This window comes from Dreissena polymorpha, chromosome 2 (genome assembly GCF_020536995.1).
Source record: "Dreissena polymorpha isolate Duluth1 chromosome 2, UMN_Dpol_1.0, whole genome shotgun sequence".
Taxonomy (NCBI): domain Eukaryota; kingdom Metazoa; phylum Mollusca; class Bivalvia; order Myida; family Dreissenidae; genus Dreissena; species Dreissena polymorpha.
Window position 1 is genome coordinate 58543477 of NC_068356.1, and position 22590 is coordinate 58566066.

At 36.5% G+C, this 22590-nt stretch overlaps 1 protein-coding gene across 1 annotated transcript; it reads left to right on the plus strand.

Annotated features, from left to right (window-relative positions):
* The first annotated feature begins 1873 nt into the window (after positions 1–1873).
* LOC127867173 (talin rod domain-containing protein 1-like) lies at positions 1874–18849 on the plus strand. The gene is made up of 5 exons (XM_052408221.1): positions 1874–1996; positions 8687–9690; positions 10811–10903; positions 15973–16071; positions 17046–18849. Exons 2-5 carry the CDS (start codon positions 9081–9083, stop codon positions 17432–17434), a joined length of 1191 nt encoding a protein of 396 aa, XP_052264181.1. The 5' UTR covers positions 1874–1996; positions 8687–9080; the 3' UTR covers positions 17435–18849.
* Positions 18850–22590: the final 3741 nt, after the last annotated feature.

The window sequence follows — 22590 nt, forward strand, 5'->3', positions numbered from 1 at the left end:
TGTCTGCACAGAGCCTAGAATTTAAGGAGACTCGATGAGAGAGCACAGTTTTTATGATCACGAAAGTGATAATGCGAAGAAAATTAACTAAAATAACATTGAAAATAACAGTATCAAATTCAGTGATATCGCTATGAACCAAAATGTCTGATGTGTATTGCTTTTAAATATGTAAAACATCATGACAAGGTGGTTTTAGTGACCATAAGAGTTGTTTCAAATGATAATTATAGCAACTGGTTAATAACTTTTTTAATGGCATTAAATTTACTAACTGACCAAACAGAGGCTATTTTCTATTTTAAGTATATTGCGGATTTTAAATTCAAAAGTGACCCGATAAATTTATGTTTTCACATAATAATGGCGCAATACACGCTTTCAGCTGAATGAAACATATATAGCACACTAAGCGCGTACATAGTACTTATATACAACTTTTTTCAAGTAATGTGATATACCAGTCGTGATATTTTAATCAATATAAACAAATAATTGTAAAAAATACAGTATTTTAGAACTTTTCTTTTCTTCGTCAATCCGGTTGACAGCTCCTTTAAACATTAAGTTGTACGAAAAAAATGATTAATTTTACAATAATAAAATGTGCATTTTAGTTAATACTTTAATAACATTGTCCAACATTATTAAAATTAGAAAGTGCGCTAAGGTTCTTCATGGATTTATGAAATAATACATTGTAAAGCATGAATAATTAAAATATTTTTTAAGTATTTTGTTAAAGACGCTATTTCTTTAGTTACGATCTATGAAATATTAAAGGGATCTTTTCACGGTTTGGTAAATTGACAAAATTAAAAAAAGTTGTTTCAGATTCGCAAATTTTCGGTTAAGCTATGATATTTAGGAGGAAACAGTATTACTGAACATTTGCCATGGTCTAATATAGCCATTATATGCATCTTTTGACGATTTAAAAACCTATAAATTATAAAGCGTTGCAACGCGAAACGATTGAATAATTTGGAGAGTTTTGTTATTGTCGTTTAAATTTGTGAAACTACGAAGATTGCTTATATAACGTATAAAATACGCATCTTATGTATGCTTGGCAAGATAGCTCAGTTGGCAAATGCGTTTTTACTTCAGGATTCCGGGGGTCACTGGTTCGAGCCCTGCTGCGGGCTACTTTTTTTTTCCTTTTTTAAATTTTATTTTTGATTTTTTACTGGAGCTTTTAAAATTTAATGTTTACATTTATCAATATAAGGCATTTAATGACAAATTTCAAAACATGCCAAAATCTGTGAAAAGGCCCCTTTAAGTATAGAATGTAATGCACGGTACTTACTGGTTCGCATATTCTGTGTTGCCATTTATGGCAACTTTATCGCATTCAATAGCTTGCCGCCTTGGACTTACACGCATTGAACACAATATACATGGATAATCCATCACAAAAATATGTATGTAATTACTTATACGCATGTAGTCCGTAGCACAGATATGTGGAAAATCATAACCTATTCTTTATTTAGTCGATTTATATACATAACTATGAAACTTCTGAAATAACCGCATGCAAAAAACACCACACACTTTTTATTTTTATTTTCTTTAATTTATTTTAAAACTGATTATAAAAGTTTAACTTATTAATTACAAGCTCAATTAATTTTAATTGAATCTTGTGCGGTATACAACACATTTTACACCCTTATCCGTGTTGTGACAAACATTAAATAACAACTGATTAATCATCATACCAATTAACTTTATTTGATTAGTGTTTGGCCATTTTAATTATTGTTCGTGGTATATACCCCGGTAACACCTTGTAGCACATACTTCTACCCCACCCACTGCAGTATTAACCTTGTATGATGTTATTGACCACTTCATAAGTGGGAAAATGCAAGCATCCATCTTTGCATCCATCTGCAATCTTCAGTTGTACCGTTTATGGCTCAGACCGGTTTGACTTAATTTTAAGGCTGATCTTGATCTAGTGTTCGCAGCTTGAAATTTAGAGAAGGTTTGCCAAGAATATCTTATTTTCCCATTTATATAAGAGCACAGTTTTGCTAAATTAGTAGTTTTCTTAAATTTTAAGCTCGATTCAATTTAATGTATATTTAGGCGTTTTAATTTATGTGATTTACCCTTAATCTTTTAATAAAATTAGATTTTAGATGCACACATCATCTGATCAGGTATTCATCATGTTCATAATCTAAATTCTTGCCAACTTTGTGCTGTCATCATTATAAGTTATCAAGGACCTTTAATTTAAATACCAATTCAAAAATGTATATACAAGGTATGCAAAATGTTTAAATTCAGAATCACTCAGCAACAGGGTCACATTCTAAAAAAGTTGCAGATAAAAAATTAATAGGTAAATATTGGTTGGTAAGGTTTTGTGGTTGACTTGATATGAAACCACAAATTAAAACATTATTAAACTAGAAATGGCGCGGCCTACTCGTATCCTCGTGCCGCAGCTTTTGACCCACTGGGACCCAAGGGTCACAGGGGCGTACCTAGGCATACAGCAGTACGCCCGTGCGTATATCGTTGCATAGTCTAAGTTCGTGGAAAGCGTAAGTTCGCGGATTGTCAGTTTGGAATAACTACACGCGCTAGATTTTGACATCCTGGAGACGAAAACCGGAATTGTGTATTGCAAACTATCTTTTTACAACTGAAAACAAAATATTTGAATGAATTGCGTTCTAAATAGGCAAACAAATTGAATAATGGCCATAATTGTATTTTACCTCCATTTTCATAATGCACACAAATTTCCTTTGCCAATAAAATCCATAACAAAATACATAAAACCTATTTTGCTCACTTTGTTTATATACAGCGTTCTATTGACACTGTATGTACACAGCCTCGTACTCGATTTTTAAATGCTTTTTAGGCAACGTAAAATAAGAAGTGTTTTACGATACCTGGTTTATGCCTTTTTATTTAATGTACACATGTGGTTAGCGTGTGGCTATGATATTTATTAGAGAAAAAAAATCATTTTTAATGATAATCAAATTAAAACGAAAAATCAACTTTTCTGAAAAAAATTATTTCACTATCATAGGTATTTAACTAAAAATGACCCGAAAGCAAGGTGCATCGCTTTGAACAGCCATATCATCATCAGTTGTGCACGAACTCACAGCTCAGCTCAGTCTTATTCAACGCAGAAATGAATTTACTTTCTGGAAATGTACATATCTTGCCAGATTTCTGCAAATGCAAGGAAATTTATTTCTGCATTGCATTTATAAGACAGAGTTAGTGAAAATCGCTGCACACTTGATGAAGTTATACCTGTTTTTGGGTGATCTTCAGTTGGATACCTTATTTTAATATATTATATATATATATTTATTTGATAGTGATTTTTTTTTCAGAAAGTTGATTTTTCGTTATATTTTGATTATTTATCATTCAAAATGATGTTTTCACTAATAAATATCATAGCCACACGCTAACTACCTCTGTTAATTTACAGGCCAATCCAACTCCATTGAAACATTACATATTTTATTTAATAATGTTCTTTATAGATGTTCAATGTTCAGTTACATGTATTTTTTTATTGTTTTCATTCATGTATTAAAAAAATGTTTAAAAAGCACACATTTCTACATTTGGCCTAATCAGCTGTTCTGGAGTAATGACGTCACATGTGTCATCCACGAACTTACATAAATTCAAAATGGTAGTTCATACTGATGGATGGTGTTTGTTAACATGAATTTGGAAGACAAGATTACAATTTAATTTGATTCTTTGTTATTATTCACACAGGTGTGGATTTAATTTATGCTTAATTATATTAATTTGATCAAAATGAAAATATAATTACTTATAAAACTGTTCTATTTGTTATATCCACGAACTTGCGATAGACCAGGATAATGAATGAAATTAAAAGTCAGGGCTAAGGGGGTGGGCATTTTGGGGTTTAATTATGTAAACAAGCAAACAAGACGCCCACTTTTAGAAAATAACAGTGGGTACAAAAACAACACAGTATTATTCCAAAGATACAAAGTAAGTATTTTTTTCACTGATGAGGGATAGTAATCACTACTGTGAAGACTGAAGTCGTTTTACTACTGTTTTGTCGCCCTTCAATTTTTTGTGGAACCAATATTTTGACACGGGTACCAGATTATGTCTACGCCCTGACTCCGCTGATACACTTGAAAGGAGCATAGTCTTTGGGAGTAAGCAGCTATACCACAGCATCATGCTGTACCTCGTTATGCCTGTCTCCACCGCAACTGCAGAAATATCGTTTTCCACAATGCGAAGGGTGGTGCGGTGGTAATACTCTGGTCTACCATTCCAGAGGTCTCCAGTTCAATTCACTGCTGGGGCACTGGTAATTTCAGAAATGCTTCAAGTGTCCCACCCTACTAGAGATGTACTGGTATGAAACCCAGGTAATTCTCAGGGGGGGGAGACCCCCTCCCGCACCTATCCCCCCCCCCTCGCAGCTTCGTTGCTCGATTGTGCATATGGCTGAAATAGCCTCAATAATGCCCCTGTGTCAGATCAAAATTCCAAATAGTGAACTGTCGCACATATGCTCATAGCTGCTGTGTATCTAAGTTTCAAGGTTCTACATGTAGTGCTAATAGTGTAGGAGGAGATAGTGGCCAGAATGGACAGACGGCAGGGATAACCACATAATCACTCTGCTTCAATTCGGAGCATGGGGATAGCAAATACATTTGTTAGTGGCTTTTCAAATTTTTGAACTGCCGTTTAATGTGTCTCCAGGTTCGCTACAAAGATGGTTCAAATCATGCCCTATGGGTCAAAAAAGGTTACGCCCCGGGCCCAGAGCTTATCTGATTTATAGAGACTTAAATCTAAAAAAGTATATAACTATAAAAATCCTCTTCTGAAACCAAAAGGTTCAGGAATTTAACACTTGGTATGTAACATTGTCTAGTGTTACTCTACTTTTATGTCCCCCACTATAGTAGTGGGGGACATATTGTTTTTGCCCTGTCTGTTGGTTGGTTGGTCTGTTGGTTGGTTTGCGCCAACTTAACATTTGCAATAACTTTTGCAATATTGAAGATAGCAACTTGATATTTGGCATGCATATGTATCTCATGGAGCTGCACATTTTGAGTGGTGAAAGGTCAATGTCATCCTTCAGGGGTTTTTTTTAGAAAGAGGGGAAGACGCTGGACGCTGGGTAAAAGGGGAAAATCGAGCGCGAAAGAGACATATTTGGGGAAAAATAAAAACTGTTCATTTCAATGTCTATAACTCACCTACAGACTTCAGAGTTTTTTTTAAGAAAAAGAGGCATGTCTCTGGCCTTTTTGTTCTTAAACACATGAACAAGTATGATATTAAAGTCAAAGTCCTAAATAAAGTTGCAGGTGTAGATCTAATAATGGGAAATGTTTTCAACTGGGGCCTGGGAACTTGCGCTTGGTTGTTCCTTCTCTTCGTTAACACTCGCGGATAAATCGAGCGAGTCATCATGTCCGCCAGTATCGGGCCGCCAAAAATTAACAAGAGTTTGCTGCTTTGTGTCAAGCTTTAACACTTTCTTTGGTGGCATTTTTTCTTAATGCAGCCGAACGAATATTATCATCCGGGCTCTTTAAAATTAATCTCGACGAAGCAAATTTAGAACGAATACACTGATTGGTTATTTTTAGCATATGCGGCTCTGTAAGCCAATGAAAATGTGTCTTGTAGAATTTTAACAGCGTGATACATACGGCGTCGTAAAATATATGCATTCGTGAGAAATACAAACACGGATTTGTATGCGTCCTTGAGGACGCTCATACTTCGCTACGGTGCGTTTTTTCCGATTTTGATGCGTCAGAGACGCAGGACGCGGACCTAGATTAATCACTGGAACGATGTCAATATTATGATTTCAATTTCATGATGAATGGGTCGACGATCTAGATCAGCTACAGTATTGGAAGGGAAAGGTGCGGCAGCTGCCGATTGTCTACTTTCACTTTCACAATAATCCGACAGTATTAATCGATGTTGATTAGATGTACCTCCGAATCCTGCTAGGTTTCAACAGTTTTTGATGATTCATTCTTAAAAAATGCGTCAATTAAATTAACATTTTCCGAGTCCGAACGTTTTATTTTGTTCGTGTATGAACGCCAATTGTGAGACTTTTTTCTGTTTTAACGTTTATATCTTGGCTTTCACATAACCCGTATGAAAATTCGACTGGTTTCCGGTAATTAATTGACGAAACACCCTTCTTGCGCAAGACAGGAATCCAGTAAAATAGTCACATGATTAATACGATTAGTTGCCCGGTTTCCATGAGGTAATTTAAGAGCTATATATAGAATCACTGGGATTCCCAGATTTGAGTGTTCGTCGGGAGAGAGAGAGCGAGATCGTTGTACATAGTACAAATTGGATAAGTGTCGACTTCCCAAAAGAAAAAATACATTTCTTTGAGGGTAAAATATTATATTTTGGTGAAAAATTATATTTTTGGAGGGGAAATGGTATTTTTAGGGGAAAAATTCTGGCAGGGGAAGACGCCGAATATCGGCGTCACTTTCTTAGTAAAAAAACCCCTGTCCTTCAAGGTCAAAGGTCAAATATATGGGTCAAAATCGCTAATTTAATGTGCACTTTTGCAGTATTTCAATATTCAAGATAGCAACTTGATATTTGGCATGCATGTGTCTCTCATGGAGCTGCACATTTTGAGTGGTGAAAGGTCAAGGTCATCCTTCAAGGTCAGAGGTCAAATATATGTGGCCAAAATCGCTCATTTTATGAGTACTTTTGCAATATTGAAGATAGCAACTTGATATTTGGCATGCATGTGTATCTCATGGAGCTGCACATTTTGAGTGGTGAAAGGTCAAGGTCATCCTTCAAGGTCAGAGGTCAAATATATGTGGCCCAAATCGCTTATTATATGAATACTTTTGAAATATTGAAGATAGCAACTTGATATTTGGCATGCATGTGTATCTCATGGAGCTGCACAATTTGAGTGGTGAAAGGTCAAGGTCATCATTCAAGGTCAGAGGTCAAATATATGTGGCCCAAATCGCTTATTTTATGAGTACTTTTGCAATATTGAAGATAGCAACTTGATATTTGGCATGCATGTGTATCTCATTGAGCTGCACAATTTGAGTGGTGAAAGGTCAAGGTCATCATTCAAGGTCAGAGGTCAAATATATGTGGCCCAAATCGCTTATTTTATGAATACTTTTGCAATATTGAAGATAACTACTTGATATTTGGCATGCATGTGTATCTCATGGAGCTGCACATTTTGAGTGTTGAAAGGTCAAGGTCATCCTTCAAGGTCAAATATATGGGTCAAAATTGCTCATGTAATGTCACTTCTGCAAAATTGAAGCTAGCAATTTTATATTTGAAATGCATGTGTATCTCATGGAGCTGCACATTTTGAGTGGTGAAGGGTCAAGGTCATCCTTCAAGGTCAAACGTCATATAGGGGGACATTGTGTTTCACAAACGCATCTTGTTTTTTTTTTAAGATCATCACACAAATGACCACCACAACCCCCCAAACCCCCCCCCACCCCAATTTTTTTTTTGAAACGGTTAAAAAACACAAATATTTATTTTTATTATTTTATTTTTGAAATACTGTCCAACCATCGCACCCAAGAATCCCCGCCCCCCACCCCCCCCCCCCCCCCCCCCCCCAACCCCGAATTTTTTTTTTTCGCTTTTTTGCAAGATAATGTAATAAATGTCCACACCCACACCCCACACTATACACCCCTCTTCACTCCACCCCTCCCTCCTTTGTGATTGAAATTGAGAGTCCCTTCACCTTTAAAAAGAAATTAGATGAACGGTCTGCACCCGCAAGGCGGTGCTCTTGTTTGTATTTCTATTCCTTTAAAGTGTGTTGTTTCTCCTCCTTTTATGTGTGAGATTTATCCTCTCTTCACAGGTGAGATTTATCCTACTTTCATGGAAGTTATTTCTTATCCTTTCAGGAATCGTATTTCTCTTCCTTTCAGGGCTGTGAATTGTCCTTTCATGGGTGTGATCTCTCCTTCCTTCAGGGATGTGATTTCTCCTCCTTTCAGGGGTATGATTTCTCCTTTCATGGGTAGGACTTCTCCTTCTTTCAGGGGTGTGAAATGTCCTTTAATGGGTGTGATCTCTCCTCCTTTTAGGGATGTGATTTCTCCTCCTTTCAGGGGTATGATTTCTCCTTTCATGGGTACAACTTCTCCTTCTTTCAGGGGTGTGATTTCACCTTTTTTCAGGGGGTGTGATTTCTCCTTCTTTAAGGGGTGTGATTTCACCTCTTTTAAGGTGTCAGATTTCTCCTTCTTTCAGGAACTAATTTTTTACTCCTTTCATTCAGGTATGAGATATTTCCCTTTAAGGGATCCTATTTCTTTTTTCATGGATGAGATTTTTCCCTTCAAGGGTGTGATTTCTTCTCTTTTCAGGGGTGTTTTTTTCTCCTTTCAAGGTTGTGATTCCTTCTCCTTCCAGGGATTAGATTTCTTCTCCTTTCAAGGATATGATTTTTTTCTCCTTTCAGCAATACATTTTCTCCTTTTTTAAGGTGTTAACATAACTTAACAAACGAGTGCAAGATTACCCTAGACTACATGTAGATTATGTTATAATGTCAATCGTTTGCCTTTCCAGTTCTATCATTTTCATTATTTTCTTTCTTTTTAAGGGTGCTGGCAAGCGAATGCAGTGGGATGGAACTTCGCAAGATGCACCCTTTTCTTCACAACAATCACTTCAAGAGAAAGCTATGTTGAATCTTTAGATAGTTTTTTTTTTATTTCCATTTTATCACAATAAAAAACACCTTTGTGGTATGGGCAATAAAGTGGTCTTTTTCAACGATATTATTGAAGAGTCAAATGAAGTGTGTTAGATCATAAATAGATTCTTAACGACATTGTATCAATTTAGAATAAAAAAGCCATTGATATTCACTATATAGTTTTATTTATTCTAAAAAATCATTTCATCTCCCTTGGGATTAAGAATCAACGTGTGTGACAAAGTCAGGAATATAACTAGACTCTTTCAATCATAGCTTCTGCTTCTGGTCTATTCTAATGAAGTCTGGAATGTCAAGCCAGTATTCGCACGCAGTGGCACGTCACTGTGAACACACCCAGAATAAAATCCACACTGTGGCCGAGCTGCTTTTATTGTCTGGACAGTTTCGACCAATCAAAACAGAGAACATCAGCTCTGTGGAGGTTTCCATCGCTTCTGCAAGGGAGCAGATAAATTCCTCTTTGAACATTATATTGGAAATTGTGAATGATTTGACGAAAATCATGCATGACATAAAAACTCGATGGAAAGTCATATGCGATTACCTGTATCGAATGTCTGATGCCGTAACCGTATTGGTAGAGCTCAGCTACTTTGCAGTGTACCAATATCTCGGTCTGAACAAACCAGAATCTCTGGAAGCACCTCTCATAGACAAATACGCGACTTCTTACGCAGGCCTGGAAATAAAGCTCAGCTGCATTCAGTTGAAGAGAGCGCGGATGGAAGAACTGAGCTCTTCATTCATCATGGATATTTGTTCCAATATCTCCAAGTACATTTCAGTGCTGACTGACAACTGCAGGGGAGCCAGCGAGAATGGGCCTGATACTGCCACAAAGGACCAGTTCAAACTGGGCATCAAGAGTGTCACTTGTGCAGCAGGTTAATTTCAATAATTTGTTGTCATTTTACGTGAGCTTATGCCCCAAAAGAAGGGCAAATAAAGGGCATGTGGTTCATCTGAGCCTCACTCTGTGAAAACAGGGCTTAATGGATGTGCATAATGTGTAATCTCGAAGGGCTAGGTTCACAAAGGGGTGAAAAAGCCCTCTGACAGAATTAAATGCATTTACTTTTATCTTAAAGGGCAATATATTAAGTAAAGGAAAACAACAGTTTTATAATTAATATCGCTGTATTATGGTTGCTATGGCAACATCATAAATACATGTGAATACGTGTTATGATATATAAAATCAATTGCAAATGTAAATAAGTATACATTATACGTCATCATAAACCTAGGCAGTTCACATAGGCTGATCAGGGATAACACTTTTCACCTAAACTGGATATCTGCTGAGAAGTGACTTACTTTAAACAAAAATTATCGTACAAGCGGAAATAGTCTGCACAGGCTTATCTGGAATGACACTTTATGCACATGCATTAAGCGGGCTTTCTCAGATCTATATTGGGTCTCTGTCAGTCTGTCCAAATCAAGTTTCCATTCTATGTAATTATTTAAATGCCCGAAAGCAGAGGTGTAGAATACTTATACCTGAAATGTTTGTGTTGTTTCTAATAAGCCTGTATGGACAGCAAAGGCTAATCTGTGATTACACTTATTACACTTGGTTCAAAAATTACTATTGATTTAGATTCTTATATTGAAATACTGCAACCAGTCATTCTTATTCTGTATACAATATTTCCCATGCTATTTACTGGGTCTACAAATTGTAATCGTTAAGTTCAGCAGATTAAATAGTTCACTTTCAATCGTGGATGTGTGTAATTGACATGCTACTTAACATACACATGGGTCCCACTGTCAATCACTATGTGGCAAAAATAATACACATACACTGTTGCAATGTTACAATAAATACTAACAAGGCCTGGCTGACACTGTGTAATTGATTATACATATTTCAGTCAATGTTTACCACTATTTTAGACATATTTGTGTGAATATCTTAACAAAGATTTAGAGGAAGTAGATAAACATTAAAAAAGTGTATGAGATATATTTCTGTGAACATTTCTACTGCTGTTTCAGGAAGCCTTATTGCCAGTATAAAGTGCTACAAGTCAGAGCGGTCTCCTAGATACCACACTAGAGTTGTGACATTCTGTGAGCCTGTTCTAGCAGGTATGTCTAGTATAAATTGTTATGGCCACTTCTTCATTTTGATTACTGCTACCTTTTTGTCAAGAGGCAAGAAATAAATGGTTATCTTCTGCAAAGCTTTGTATGGTCACAAAAACATGTTAGGTACATGAACAATATGGCTAAAGCAGCGTACAGGTTTTCAGTCTGACATTCAATATTGGTCCCATAGATGAGAACTGATAAACCAATCCCAAACAGATTTAATAATCCATAATTAATTCATGTCCCTGTAGAAAAGTAAAACTTCAAAACTCACACCAATGAAGCAATCAAAATTCAATGATAGTTTCAGGGCTGTTGTTTTGGCTTTATTCAATCATAACAATTCCATTTTCGGCACTTAATGAAAGCAATACAATTTTCAAATTTGTTGCAACCACCTTAATGTTCCTTTTTATACAGGTGCCTCTTCCATTCTATAAAATCATAAGAAACAAACAAAAATATGTTTCTCTGGTCAGTAAATTGGTCATTAAATTAACAGAATTTTGTTTCTTTTAACAAGTAGCTGCAATGACGTTTAATATATAGGGAATATAACATGACTGCCGTTTTCCAATCGGTTGTTTCACACAAGTTTAAGGCTTGATGGGTTGCAGGTTACAATCAATAGCAATTGATATTCTCATGTGTTTACAGCCAGTAATGCCCTGGTGAGTCTCGCAACTGAAGATGAGTTTATAATGTTCTCATGTGTTTACAGCCAGTAATGCCTTGGTGAGCCTTGCAACTGAAGACGAGTTTATAATGTTCTCATGTGTTTACAACCAGTAATGCCCTGGTGAGCCTTGCAACTGAAGACGAGTTTATAATGTTCTCATGTGTTTACAGCCAGTAATGCCTTGGTGATCCTTGCAACTGAAGATAAGTTTATAATATTCTCATGTGTTTACAGCCAGTAATGCCCTGGTGAGCCTTGCAACTGAAGATGAGTTTATAATGTTCTCATGTGTTTACAGCCAGTAATGCCTTGGTGAGCCTTGCAACTGAAGACAAGTTTATTATGTTCTCATGTGTTTACAGCCAGTAATGCCCTGGTGAGCCTTGCAACTGGAGATGAGTTTATAATGTTTTGATGTGTTTACAGCCAGTAATGCCCTGGTGAGCCTTGCAACTGAAGATGAGTTTATAATGTTCTCATGTGTTTACTGCCAGTAATGCCTTGGTGAGTCTCACAACTGAAGATGAGTTTATAATGTTCTCATGTGTTTACAGCCAGTAATGCCTTGGTGAGCCTTGCAACTGAAGACGAGTTTATAATGTTCTCATGTGTTTACAACCAGTAATGCCCTGGTGAGCCTTGCAACTGAAGACGAGTTTATAATATTCTCATGTGTTGCAGCCAGTAATGCCTTGGTGAGCCTTGCAACTGAAGACAAGTTTATAATGTTCTCATGTGTTGCAGCCAGTTATGCCTTGGTGAGCCTTGCAACTGAAGACGAGTTTATAATGTTCTCATGTGTTGCAGCCAGTAATGCCTTGGTGAGCCTTGCAACTGAAGACGAGTTTATAATGTTCTCATGTGTTTACAGCCAGTAATGCCTTGGTGATCCTTGCAACTGAAGATAAGTTTATAATATTCTCATGTGTTTACAGCCAGTAATGCCCTGGTGAGCCTTGCAACTGAAGATGAGTTTATAATGTTCTCATGTGTTTACAGCCAGTAATGCCTTGGTGAGCCTTGCAACTGAAGACAAGTTTATTATGTTCTCATGTGTTTACAGCCAGTAATGCCCTGGTGAGCCTTGCAACTGGAGATGAGTTTATAATGTTTTGATGTGTTTACAGCCAGAAATGCCCTGGTGAGCCTTGCAACTGAAGATGAGTTTATAATGTTCTCATGTGTTTACTGCCAGTAATGCCTTGGTGAGTCTCACAACTGAAGATGAGTTTATAATGTTCTCATGTGTTTACAACCAGTAATGCCTTGGTGATCCCCGCAACTGAAGATGAGTTTATAATGTTCTCATGTGTTTACAGCCAGTAATGCCCTGGTGAGCCTTGCAACTGAAGATGAGTTTATAATGTTCTCATGTGTTTACAGCCAGTAATGCCTTGGTGAGCCTTGCAACTGAAGACAAGTTTATAATGTTCTCATGTGTTTACATCCAGTAATGCCCTGGTGAGCCTTGCAACTGGAGATGAGTTTATAATGTTCTGATGTGTTTACAGCCAGTAATGCCCTGGTGAGCCTTGCAACTGAAGATGAGTTTATAATGTTCTCATGTGTTTACAGCCAGTAATGCTTTGGTGAGTCTCGCAACTGAAGATGAGTTTATAATGTTCTCATGTGTTTACAGCCAGTAATGCCTTGGTGATCCCCGCAACTGAAGATGAGTTTATAATGTTCTCATGTGTTTACAACCAGTAATGCCCTGGTGAGCCTTGCAACTGAAGATGAGTTTATAATGTTCTCATGTGTTTACAGCCAGTAATGCCCTGGTGAGTCTCGCAACTGAAGATGATTTTATAATGTTCTCATGTGTTTATAGCCAGTTATGGCCTGGTGAGCCTCGCAACTGAAGACGAGTTTATAATCTTATCATGTGTTTACAGCCAGTAATGCCCTGGTGAGCCTTGCAACTGAAGATGAGTTTATAATGTTGTCATGTGTTTACAGCCAGTAATGTCTTGGTGAGCCTTGCAACTGAAGATGAGCTTATAATGTTCTCATGTGTTTACAGCCAGTAATGCCTTGGTGAGCCTTGCAGTTGAAGACACGTTTTAAATGTTCTCATGTGTTTACAGCCAGTAATGCCTTGGTGAGCCTTGCAACTGAAGACAAGTTTATAATGTTCTCATGTGTTGCAGCCAGTTATGCCTTGGTGAGCCTTGCAACTGAAGACGAGTTTATAATGTTCTCATGTGTTGCAGCCAGTAATGCGTTGGTGAGCCTTGCAACTGAAGACGAGTTTATAATGTTCTCATGTGTTTACAGCCAGTAATGCCTTGGTGATCCTTGCAACTGAAGATAAGTTTATAATATTCTCATGTGTTTACAGCCAGTAATGCCCTGGTGAGCCTTGCAACTGAAGATGAGTTTATAATGTTCTCATGTGTTTACAGCCAGTAATGCCTTGGTGAGCCTTGCAACTGAAGACAAGTTTATTATGTTCTCATGTGTTTACAGCCAGTAATGCCCTGGTGAGCCTTGCAACTGGAGATGAGTTTATAATGTTCTGATGTGTTTACAGCCAGTAATGCCCTGGTGAGCCTTGCAACTGAAGATGAGTTTATAATGTTCTCATGTGTTTACTGCCAGTAATGCCTTGGTGAGTCTCACAACTGAAGATGAGTTTATAATGTTCTCATGTGTTTACAACCAGTAATGCCTTGGTGATCCCCGCAACTGAAGATGAGTTTATAATGTTCTCATGTGTTTACAGCCAGTAATGCCCTGGTGAGCCTTGCAACTGAAGATGAGTTTATAATGTTCTCATGTGTTTACAGCCAGTAATGCCTTGGTGAGCCTTGCAACTGAAGACAAGTTTATAATGTTCTCATGTGTTTACATCCAGTAATGCCCTGGTGAGCCTTGCAACTGGAGATGAGTTTATAATGTTCTGATGTGTTTACAGCCAGTAATGCCCTGGTGAGCCTTGCAACTGAAGATGAGTTTATAATGTTCTCATGTGTTTACAGCCAGTAATGCTTTGGTGAGTCTCGCAACTGAAGATGAGTTTATAATGTTCTCATGTGTTTACAGCCAGTAATGCCTTGGTGATCCCCGCAACTGAAGATGAGTTTATAATGTTCTCATGTGTTTACAACCAGTAATGCCCTGGTGAGCCTTGCAACTGAAGATGAGTTTATAATGTTCTCATGTGTTTACAGCCAGTAATGCCCTGGTGAGTCTCGCAACTGAAGATGAGTTTATAATGTTCTCATGTGTTTACAGCCAGTAATGCCTTGGTGAGCCTTGCAGTTGAAGACACGTTTTAAATGTTCTCATGTGTTTACAGCCAGTAATGCCTTGGTGAGCCTTGCAACTGAAGACAAGTTTATAATGTTCTCATGTGTTGCAGCCAGTTATGCCTTGGTGAGCCTTGCAACTGAAGACGAGTTTATAATGTTCTCATGTGTTGCAGCCAGTAATGCGTTGGTGAGCCTTGCAACTGAAGACGAGTTTATAATGTTCTCATGTGTTTACAGCCAGTAATGCCTTGGTGATCCTTGCAACTGAAGATAAGTTTATAATATTCTCATGTGTTTACAGCCAGTAATGCCCTGGTGAGCCTTGCAACTGAAGATGAGTTTATAATGTTCTCATGTGTTTACAGCCAGTAATGCCTTGGTGAGCCTTGCAACTGAAGACAAGTTTATTATGTTCTCATGTGTTTACAGCCAGTAATGCCCTGGTGAGCCTTGCAACTGGAGATGAGTTTATAATGTTCTGATGTGTTTACAGCCAGTAATGCCCTGGTGAGCCTTGCAACTGAAGATGAGTTTATAATGTTCTCATGTGTTTACTGCCAGTAATGCCTTGGTGAGTCTCACAACTGAAGATGAGTTTATAATGTTCTCATGTGTTTACAACCAGTAATGCCTTGGTGATCCCCGCAACTGAAGATGAGTTTATAATGTTCTCATGTGTTTACAGCCAGTAATGCCCTGGTGAGCCTTGCAACTGAAGATGAGTTTATAATGTTCTCATGTGTTTACAGCCAGTAATGCCTTGGTGAGCCTTGCAACTGAAGACAAGTTTATAATGTTCTCATGTGTTTACATCCAGTAATGCCCTGGTGAGCCTTGCAACTGAAGATGAGTTTATAACGTTCTCATGTGTTTACAGCCAGTAATGCCCTGGTGAGCCTTGCAACTGAAGATGAGTTTATAATGTTCTCATGTGTTTACAGCCAGTAATGCCCTGGTGATCCCCGCAACTGAAGATGAGTTTATAATGTTCTCATGTGTTTACAGCCAGTAATGCCCTGGTGAGTCTCGCAACTGAATATGAGTTTATAATGTTCTCGTGTGTTTACAGCCAGTAATGCCCTGGTGAGTCTCGCAACTGAAGATGAGTTTATAATGTTCTCATGTGTTTACAGCCAGTAATGCCCTGGTGAGCCTTGCAACTGAAGACGAGTTTATAGATCATGGGAGGGAACTGTCACCGGAGGAGGTGGAAATACAGATGGCCATCTTTGGTATAATCAACACATAAGGATCATGATTTTAATGTTTTATTAATACACATGAAGTTTAATTCTGTTCTTATGCTTGCCATGATATTTAAAGATTGAGTGGTATATTACTTTCATAATGTTGGTTGAGTTGGCAGAAACAGGACAACTGATGTAAATATGATTTCTATAACTTTAATGATAGTTTACATATCAATTATGTTTTCATATACTAGTATATTCTGTTTTATTCCTTTCTAAGCCCTATGTTTTTATTTGATCCCTATCTACTTAATGAAAATGTTTCTGGCCACACATTAAAGGTACATTTTCACAGATGAGGGATTTTTTTATCCGAGTCAATAATTGCTGTAAATTTGCTTAATTAAAAAATCCGACCTGCAGAGATCCAATATATTTACAAATATATAATTTGAGAACAAAAAATTAAGAAAAAAAATGGTTTGCACCCTTGGGGCTCACACCAGCTTATTTAAGATTAAAAGGCCATGGCATTAACCACTTGGGTCTTTGAAATGTTATGTGCTTTAATGCAGTCTATATCATAAGTGTTAGTTTGCTTCCTGAAGTACAGCGTTCTTTAATTTTCTGAATCTGTGACAAAAAGTAGGAAAACTGTCATTTCGCCAATGTTTGAACAAGTCCCTTACTTGTGACTAAAAGCCAAAATGCTCTTGGGAATTGTTGACTTTTGAGCTGTTTCTGCAAGTTGTTTTAACAATTTTCATTTAACTTTACTTATTACTGAAAATGAAAAAGTTAACTTAGTTTGATGATCAACAACTGTATAAGTAATTGTAAAATACTAAGATTTGGTTATTCAGTATACAGTGTATACCCTCGAAAAGTGTGAGTAGACATGCCTTAAACATTGTATGATTATTTAAAACATGAACAACAACCAAATTTCTTCATGTTTGAATAGATAGTTTGATTATCAAATGCTCTTGTAATCATTGTATCTTTTCCACATGCAGGTCCCTGTATGAACATTGTATCTGGTTGTGTGCAGATCTGCAAATCTCTCCGTGACTACACTTATGACCCAGGAAACTCCCACTATGTTCACAAAACCCGCTCTTGCCAGTCTTGCATAGTCAAATCTACAAAACATCTCAAACACGAGCTTCAAAAACACCTCCACATGGATTTCCAAATGAGAGGCGTAAGTCCTTCAAAGGGGGACAACTATTTTAGAGATGTTGACTCATCAGATGAGAACCAGCATGATTTATCTCCCTTGGGTGGAAGTTTACCACTGCAATATGCTGCGGAGAATCATGGGATGGAAGGGAACTATGGGAAGGATCTTTCACCACGGTCAACTGTAACAGATGTTTCTTTAGCTACTAGTATCTCTAGATAGATTTTTTGTTTTGATTAGGTTGACTTTTGTTTACCTGAGTATGCTCTACTCAGATAGTGAGCTATTGGTGTACTATAGGGTACTAGTCATGCGTTGATGTGGGTGCTCGAGTACTAACACAAGTCCTTTTTGCCAAAATGTATTTTCCAGACACAAACCTATTATTCAAGTATTGGTCTTTGTATTATTATTTGTAAATACTTGTGATGGACCAGTGCAAAAAAGTTAATGCTACTGGTATACAGCACAGACTTGGCATACATTTTTGATCACCTCAGCACACAATGTTAATGGTGAGGTTTTGTGATGGCGTGTTTGTTGTCTCTCCTTCAGTCTGTAGGTGCATACAATTCCACCTTAATGGCATGGGAGATTTTCAACAAACGAATATCGCTTGAATGATTTGTGTCTGACAGACCTGCTCTCAAAGTTGATCAAATTGTTCCAGATCCTGGTTTAATGTTTGGTGTGTGAAATCCTATAGTCTTCACATGGTTTACATAGACTTAAATAGTACAATGCTACTCTGGTACTGCAGTGTTAGTTTGTAACATCATAAAGAGTTCCTTTACAAAGATTGTTCACATTACTAAAGGAATGGTCTCCACTAAATTTCAATAATTATGCCCCCCTTCAAAGAAGAGGGGGTATATTGTTTTGCACATGTCGGTCGGTCGGTCCGTCGGTCGATCCATCCACCAGATGGTTTCCGGATGATAACTCAAGAACGCTTAGGCCTAGGATCATGAAACTTCATAGGTACATTGATCATGACTGGCAGATGACTCCTATTGATTTTCAAGTCACTAGGTCAAAGGTCAAGGTCACAGTGACTCGAAATAGTAAAATGGTTTCCGGATGATAACTCAAGAATGCTTACATCTAGGATCATGAAACTTCATTGGTACATTGATCATGACCAGCAGATGACCCCTATTGATTTTGAGGTCACAAGGTCAAAGGTCAAGGTCACAGTGACTCGAAATAGTAAAATGGTTTCCGGATGATAACTCAAGAATTCTTATGCCTAGGATCATGAAACTTCATAGGTATATTGATCATGACTGGCAAATGACCCCTATTGATTTTCAGGTCACTAGGTCAAAGGTCAAGGTCACAGTGACACGAAACAGTAAAATGGTTTCTGGATGATAACTCAAGAATGCTTACGCCTAGGATCATGAAACTTCATAGGTACATTGATCATGACTAGCAGATGACCCCTATTGATTTTCAGGTCTCTAGGTCAAAGATCAAGGTCACATTGACTCGAAACAGTAAAATGGTTTCCGGATGATAACTCAAGAATGCTTACACCTAGGATCATGAAACTTCATAGGAACATTGATCATGGCTCGCAGATGACCCCTATTGATTGTCAGGTCACTAGGTCAAAGGTCAAGGTCACAGTGACAAAAAACGTATTCACACAATGGCTGCCACTACAACTGTCAGCCCATATGGGTGGCATGCATGTTTTACAAACATCCCTTGTTACTTTAAAAAATCTCTAAAAATTACAGATGTTTCCTTATTGTTTGAGTAATAACAATTATTAGCTGTCCAAAAAGATTTTTCTGTGATTTAAATTAATTCATTATTGTCTGGAGCTTCTCCCTGGGAAAGTGTCACTTATACTTATAGACTACATGCAAAATAGTTTTGAAAACATTGTCCTCAGGAACCGTACAGCCCATACTTTTGTGTTTGGAAATACATCCTGAAATCATTCTCAGTAGAGAATGTTCTGCCTGTGTTCATTAGGTACAATCTATCCATTTCCTTTCAGGGTCGATATCGAGTTAGGTTTCAAGACTGCGGGTTTACGCGGGTTAACGTTTCTTTGCCTTCAGGGCTCTTTTGTTTGCTTTCTCATTTATTATCCCTTATTGTCATTTTTCTGTCCTCATTGTATCGTGACTGCCCACTTAAAAAAACTCAAGAAGTTGCTGGACATTTGATGTTTTTCAAGTTGTTGAAGTTTTATTTACTTGGTATATGTTTATGACTGTTACATGACTGTTACAACGATTATTCTCATGATTTCCTATTTTCATAGGAAAGTAGGTAACTCCCAGCTGATGCTATGATTATTTTTATTGCATCAAACATAATTGTGTTAGCGTGTTTATGGATTATTTATAGGTTTATCAAATGTGTTAGAAGCCGCTTATTTGCAAAAAAATTAAAAATAGTTTATAAACATAAGCAAAAAATTTAAATTGTCATTCAGAAACTATTTATAGAACAAGCACATGCGCATAGTAACAAACCTTAGCAACCAATCATAGGCGGAAGGGCCGATATGAGAAACATTGTACATGATACAGATAACTACAGGGGGCCAAGTCTAGCCAGTATTTTTTCAAAACATTTGCCTATTTTAATCCAGTGTTTGTTGTTATGTCAGAGAATACACATTTAACTAAAGATTGACATATAAACATCTGTGTTTCTAAATCTGATCAGTGAAAAACTTTAGATTTATTTATTTTGGAGGGAACATACTATGGATACAGATTCTAATGACTATTCTATGTTTGACGTTTTTTCAAAAAGTTGTAATAAACAATTATTCTTGTTTTCTAGATACATTAGAAACAGTTAATTATGTCGTGAACCACTATGGTCACTGTTATCTGTGAGAATAAAACATGTGTTGTGTATACAAAATATTTTTTCCTATCGCTATAATTTTAAATGTAAATTGTCATTTGTTAACCTCTCGGACTAGTTTTTGTTTTGAAACTACTTTCAGGGGCAATATATATACATATATGTATAGAAGTATTTTCTAAAGTTGGTAATTGAATGTATGAGCTTACTGTATGGTAAAGTATTAAATAAATGATTGATTTTTATGCCCCCAGATCGAATGATTGGGGGTATGTTGTTTTTGGCCTGTCTGTCATTGTATGTGCAGGGCTATAGATAACAAGCGTATTTGGGTTATTACGCAATTAAAATAACCAAAAACGTAATAAAATTCAAAATAAAGCGTACTAAAACGCAAATACAAATTTAATAACGTAATTACCGTAAAAAACCTTGCGTCACAAAACGCAATTTTTAAGAACACCGGGTGTATTTTTTAGACTGGTTATTTTTGGTACAAAATGTACCGGATAGTTTTTATGCCGTCATATGAAGAAAAGAAGGCAGTCTTTCCAGCGGTTATCAATCTTTGGGGTATTATTGTAATTATTCGTAGACCCGTCCAATTTCTACCTTCATTTTCAAGGTATTCAACTCATAATGACCCGAAAACGGGGTGCATAGCTTTGAACAGCAATAACTTCATCAATTGTGCAGCGATTTTCACGAACTCAGTCTTATTTAACACAAAAATGAATTAACTTTGATCAAAACTTCAGTAATTGTTTGTTGTTATGTACAGGTACCTTTTTGAATTCCATTTGTATAAATAATTTAGTAACCTTAGTAGATTATTATTATATTTTATTTGTCATTCCCTAAATTACCCAATTTAGTTAAAAACCGGGGTTTGAAAACCCCAATTAAGCTCAAAAGTAGGGGTCGAATTTTTTTGCTAAAACTATTGAATTTACAAAAACCCTATTGTTGTCAAAAACAGGGGGTGAATTACCCAATATACCCCAAAAGTTATCTATAGCCCTGTATGTGTGTGCGTGTGTCTATCCCAAAACTTAAACCTTTATCATTACTTTTGCAATATTGAAGATAGCAACTTGATATTTGGCATGCATCTGTATTTCATGGATCGGCACATTTTTCAAGGTCATCCTTCAAGGTCAAAGGTCACTTTTTTCTAAAATAGCTGCAGTGCGGCTTCAAAGCGCAGAAGGGGTCATTATGTTTCACAAACACAGCTCTTGTTTATTCTGTTCTTGCTCGTTTATATTTCAATAATCTGTTACTAATCTTGCTTTGTATTAGTAATGGTTGTACAAAGTGGTGATGTGTATAAATTTACTTTATTCTTTTATTATTCTGACATTTTTTCAGCATTTCTTTAGTTTTAATATGCGATGATAATTAATGGATTGTGTTCCGAATATATGTTAAATAATTGTATTACTTTTTATATGTATTGTATTTTTTAGTCGTTGAGAATTGATATGTAGTATGCTTTTTATGTGACTTTGCAGTATTACTTTTTAATTTTCTACAATCATTATAGATGAGAATGGTGTACAAGGAAAATATAAACATTATTTTAGCATAACTTGCACTGCCCATTGTAGCAATTATTGAGTGCAATATTGTTATCCTGATTTTTAGTGTCAAGTATTCTGAAAATGCATTTATTTAAACCCTTTAGAATGGTTCTCATTCTGTTTGAATCTCATAACATTTATACTTTTGTTTGGTGCCATTAAGTCTAGTCTAAATATTTAGAAAGTGATATGCTGTATTGTTATAATGCCTATTTTTCAAGTAATTATTTTATAAACCTTAATGAATATGTTAATAAAAATAAACATGTTTTTAAATTTTGAAAAGAGTTTAAAAATTTAAGGTATATAACAAATGTTCCTGTGTTAGTAAAACGAAGAAAATTGTTTTCTAGTGAACAGGGGTGTCAAAGTTCAGGATTATTCCTGAAATCAGGATTTGGCCCTGAAGGACCAAATTTGATATTGATATAAATCAGAGGATTTTTATCTGGAATATTAAGATTATTATCACAAAATGTCAACTTAAACACAATTTATTTTACTTTAACATAATGTTTACAAAGTTATAACCAAAAGTTAACAAAGGTACATGAATTATTAACCTTTTTTTTTGCTCTGGTCCCCAAACTATAAGCTCATTTTCAGGATTTTAGATTTTGGCCAATTGACGCCCCTGAGTGAATAATTTTAGTTTGGATTGAAATTGCACTGAAATTTTGTGTGAAGGATACTTACATGCTTCTATGCAGACCAGGCTTTGTATAACACAATTATTAAAATAAAAATTATGATGAAAACATTGAAATCCTGGCATTCTGCATTTGCCATGTTTCTTGTTTGTATCAACATCATTGTGATTTTTCTTCCTCTCAGCTGATTTCCTCTCTAGCCATGCTAAGATTCCCTTTCAAATATTTCCTAACTTTGCTGGGTCAATCGAGTGAAGAGGTTTGTTGAACTCTTGTCAGGGTTGTTGGGTATTTTCCTCCCTTGAGG

Excerpts from the sequence above, each read along its gene's own strand:
- LOC127867173 (XM_052408221.1), top strand. The coding sequence starts at position 9,081 with ATGAAGTCTGGAATGTCAAGCCAGTATTCGCACGCAGTGGCACGTCAC. Across the intron at positions 9,691-10,810 it reads GAGTGTCACTTGTGCAGCAG|GAAGCCTTATTGCCAGTATA; the intron begins GTTAATTTCAAT and ends CTGCTGTTTCAG. Across the intron at positions 10,904-15,972 it reads CTGTGAGCCTGTTCTAGCAG|CCAGTAATGCCCTGGTGAGC; the intron begins GTATGTCTAGTA and ends ATGTGTTTACAG.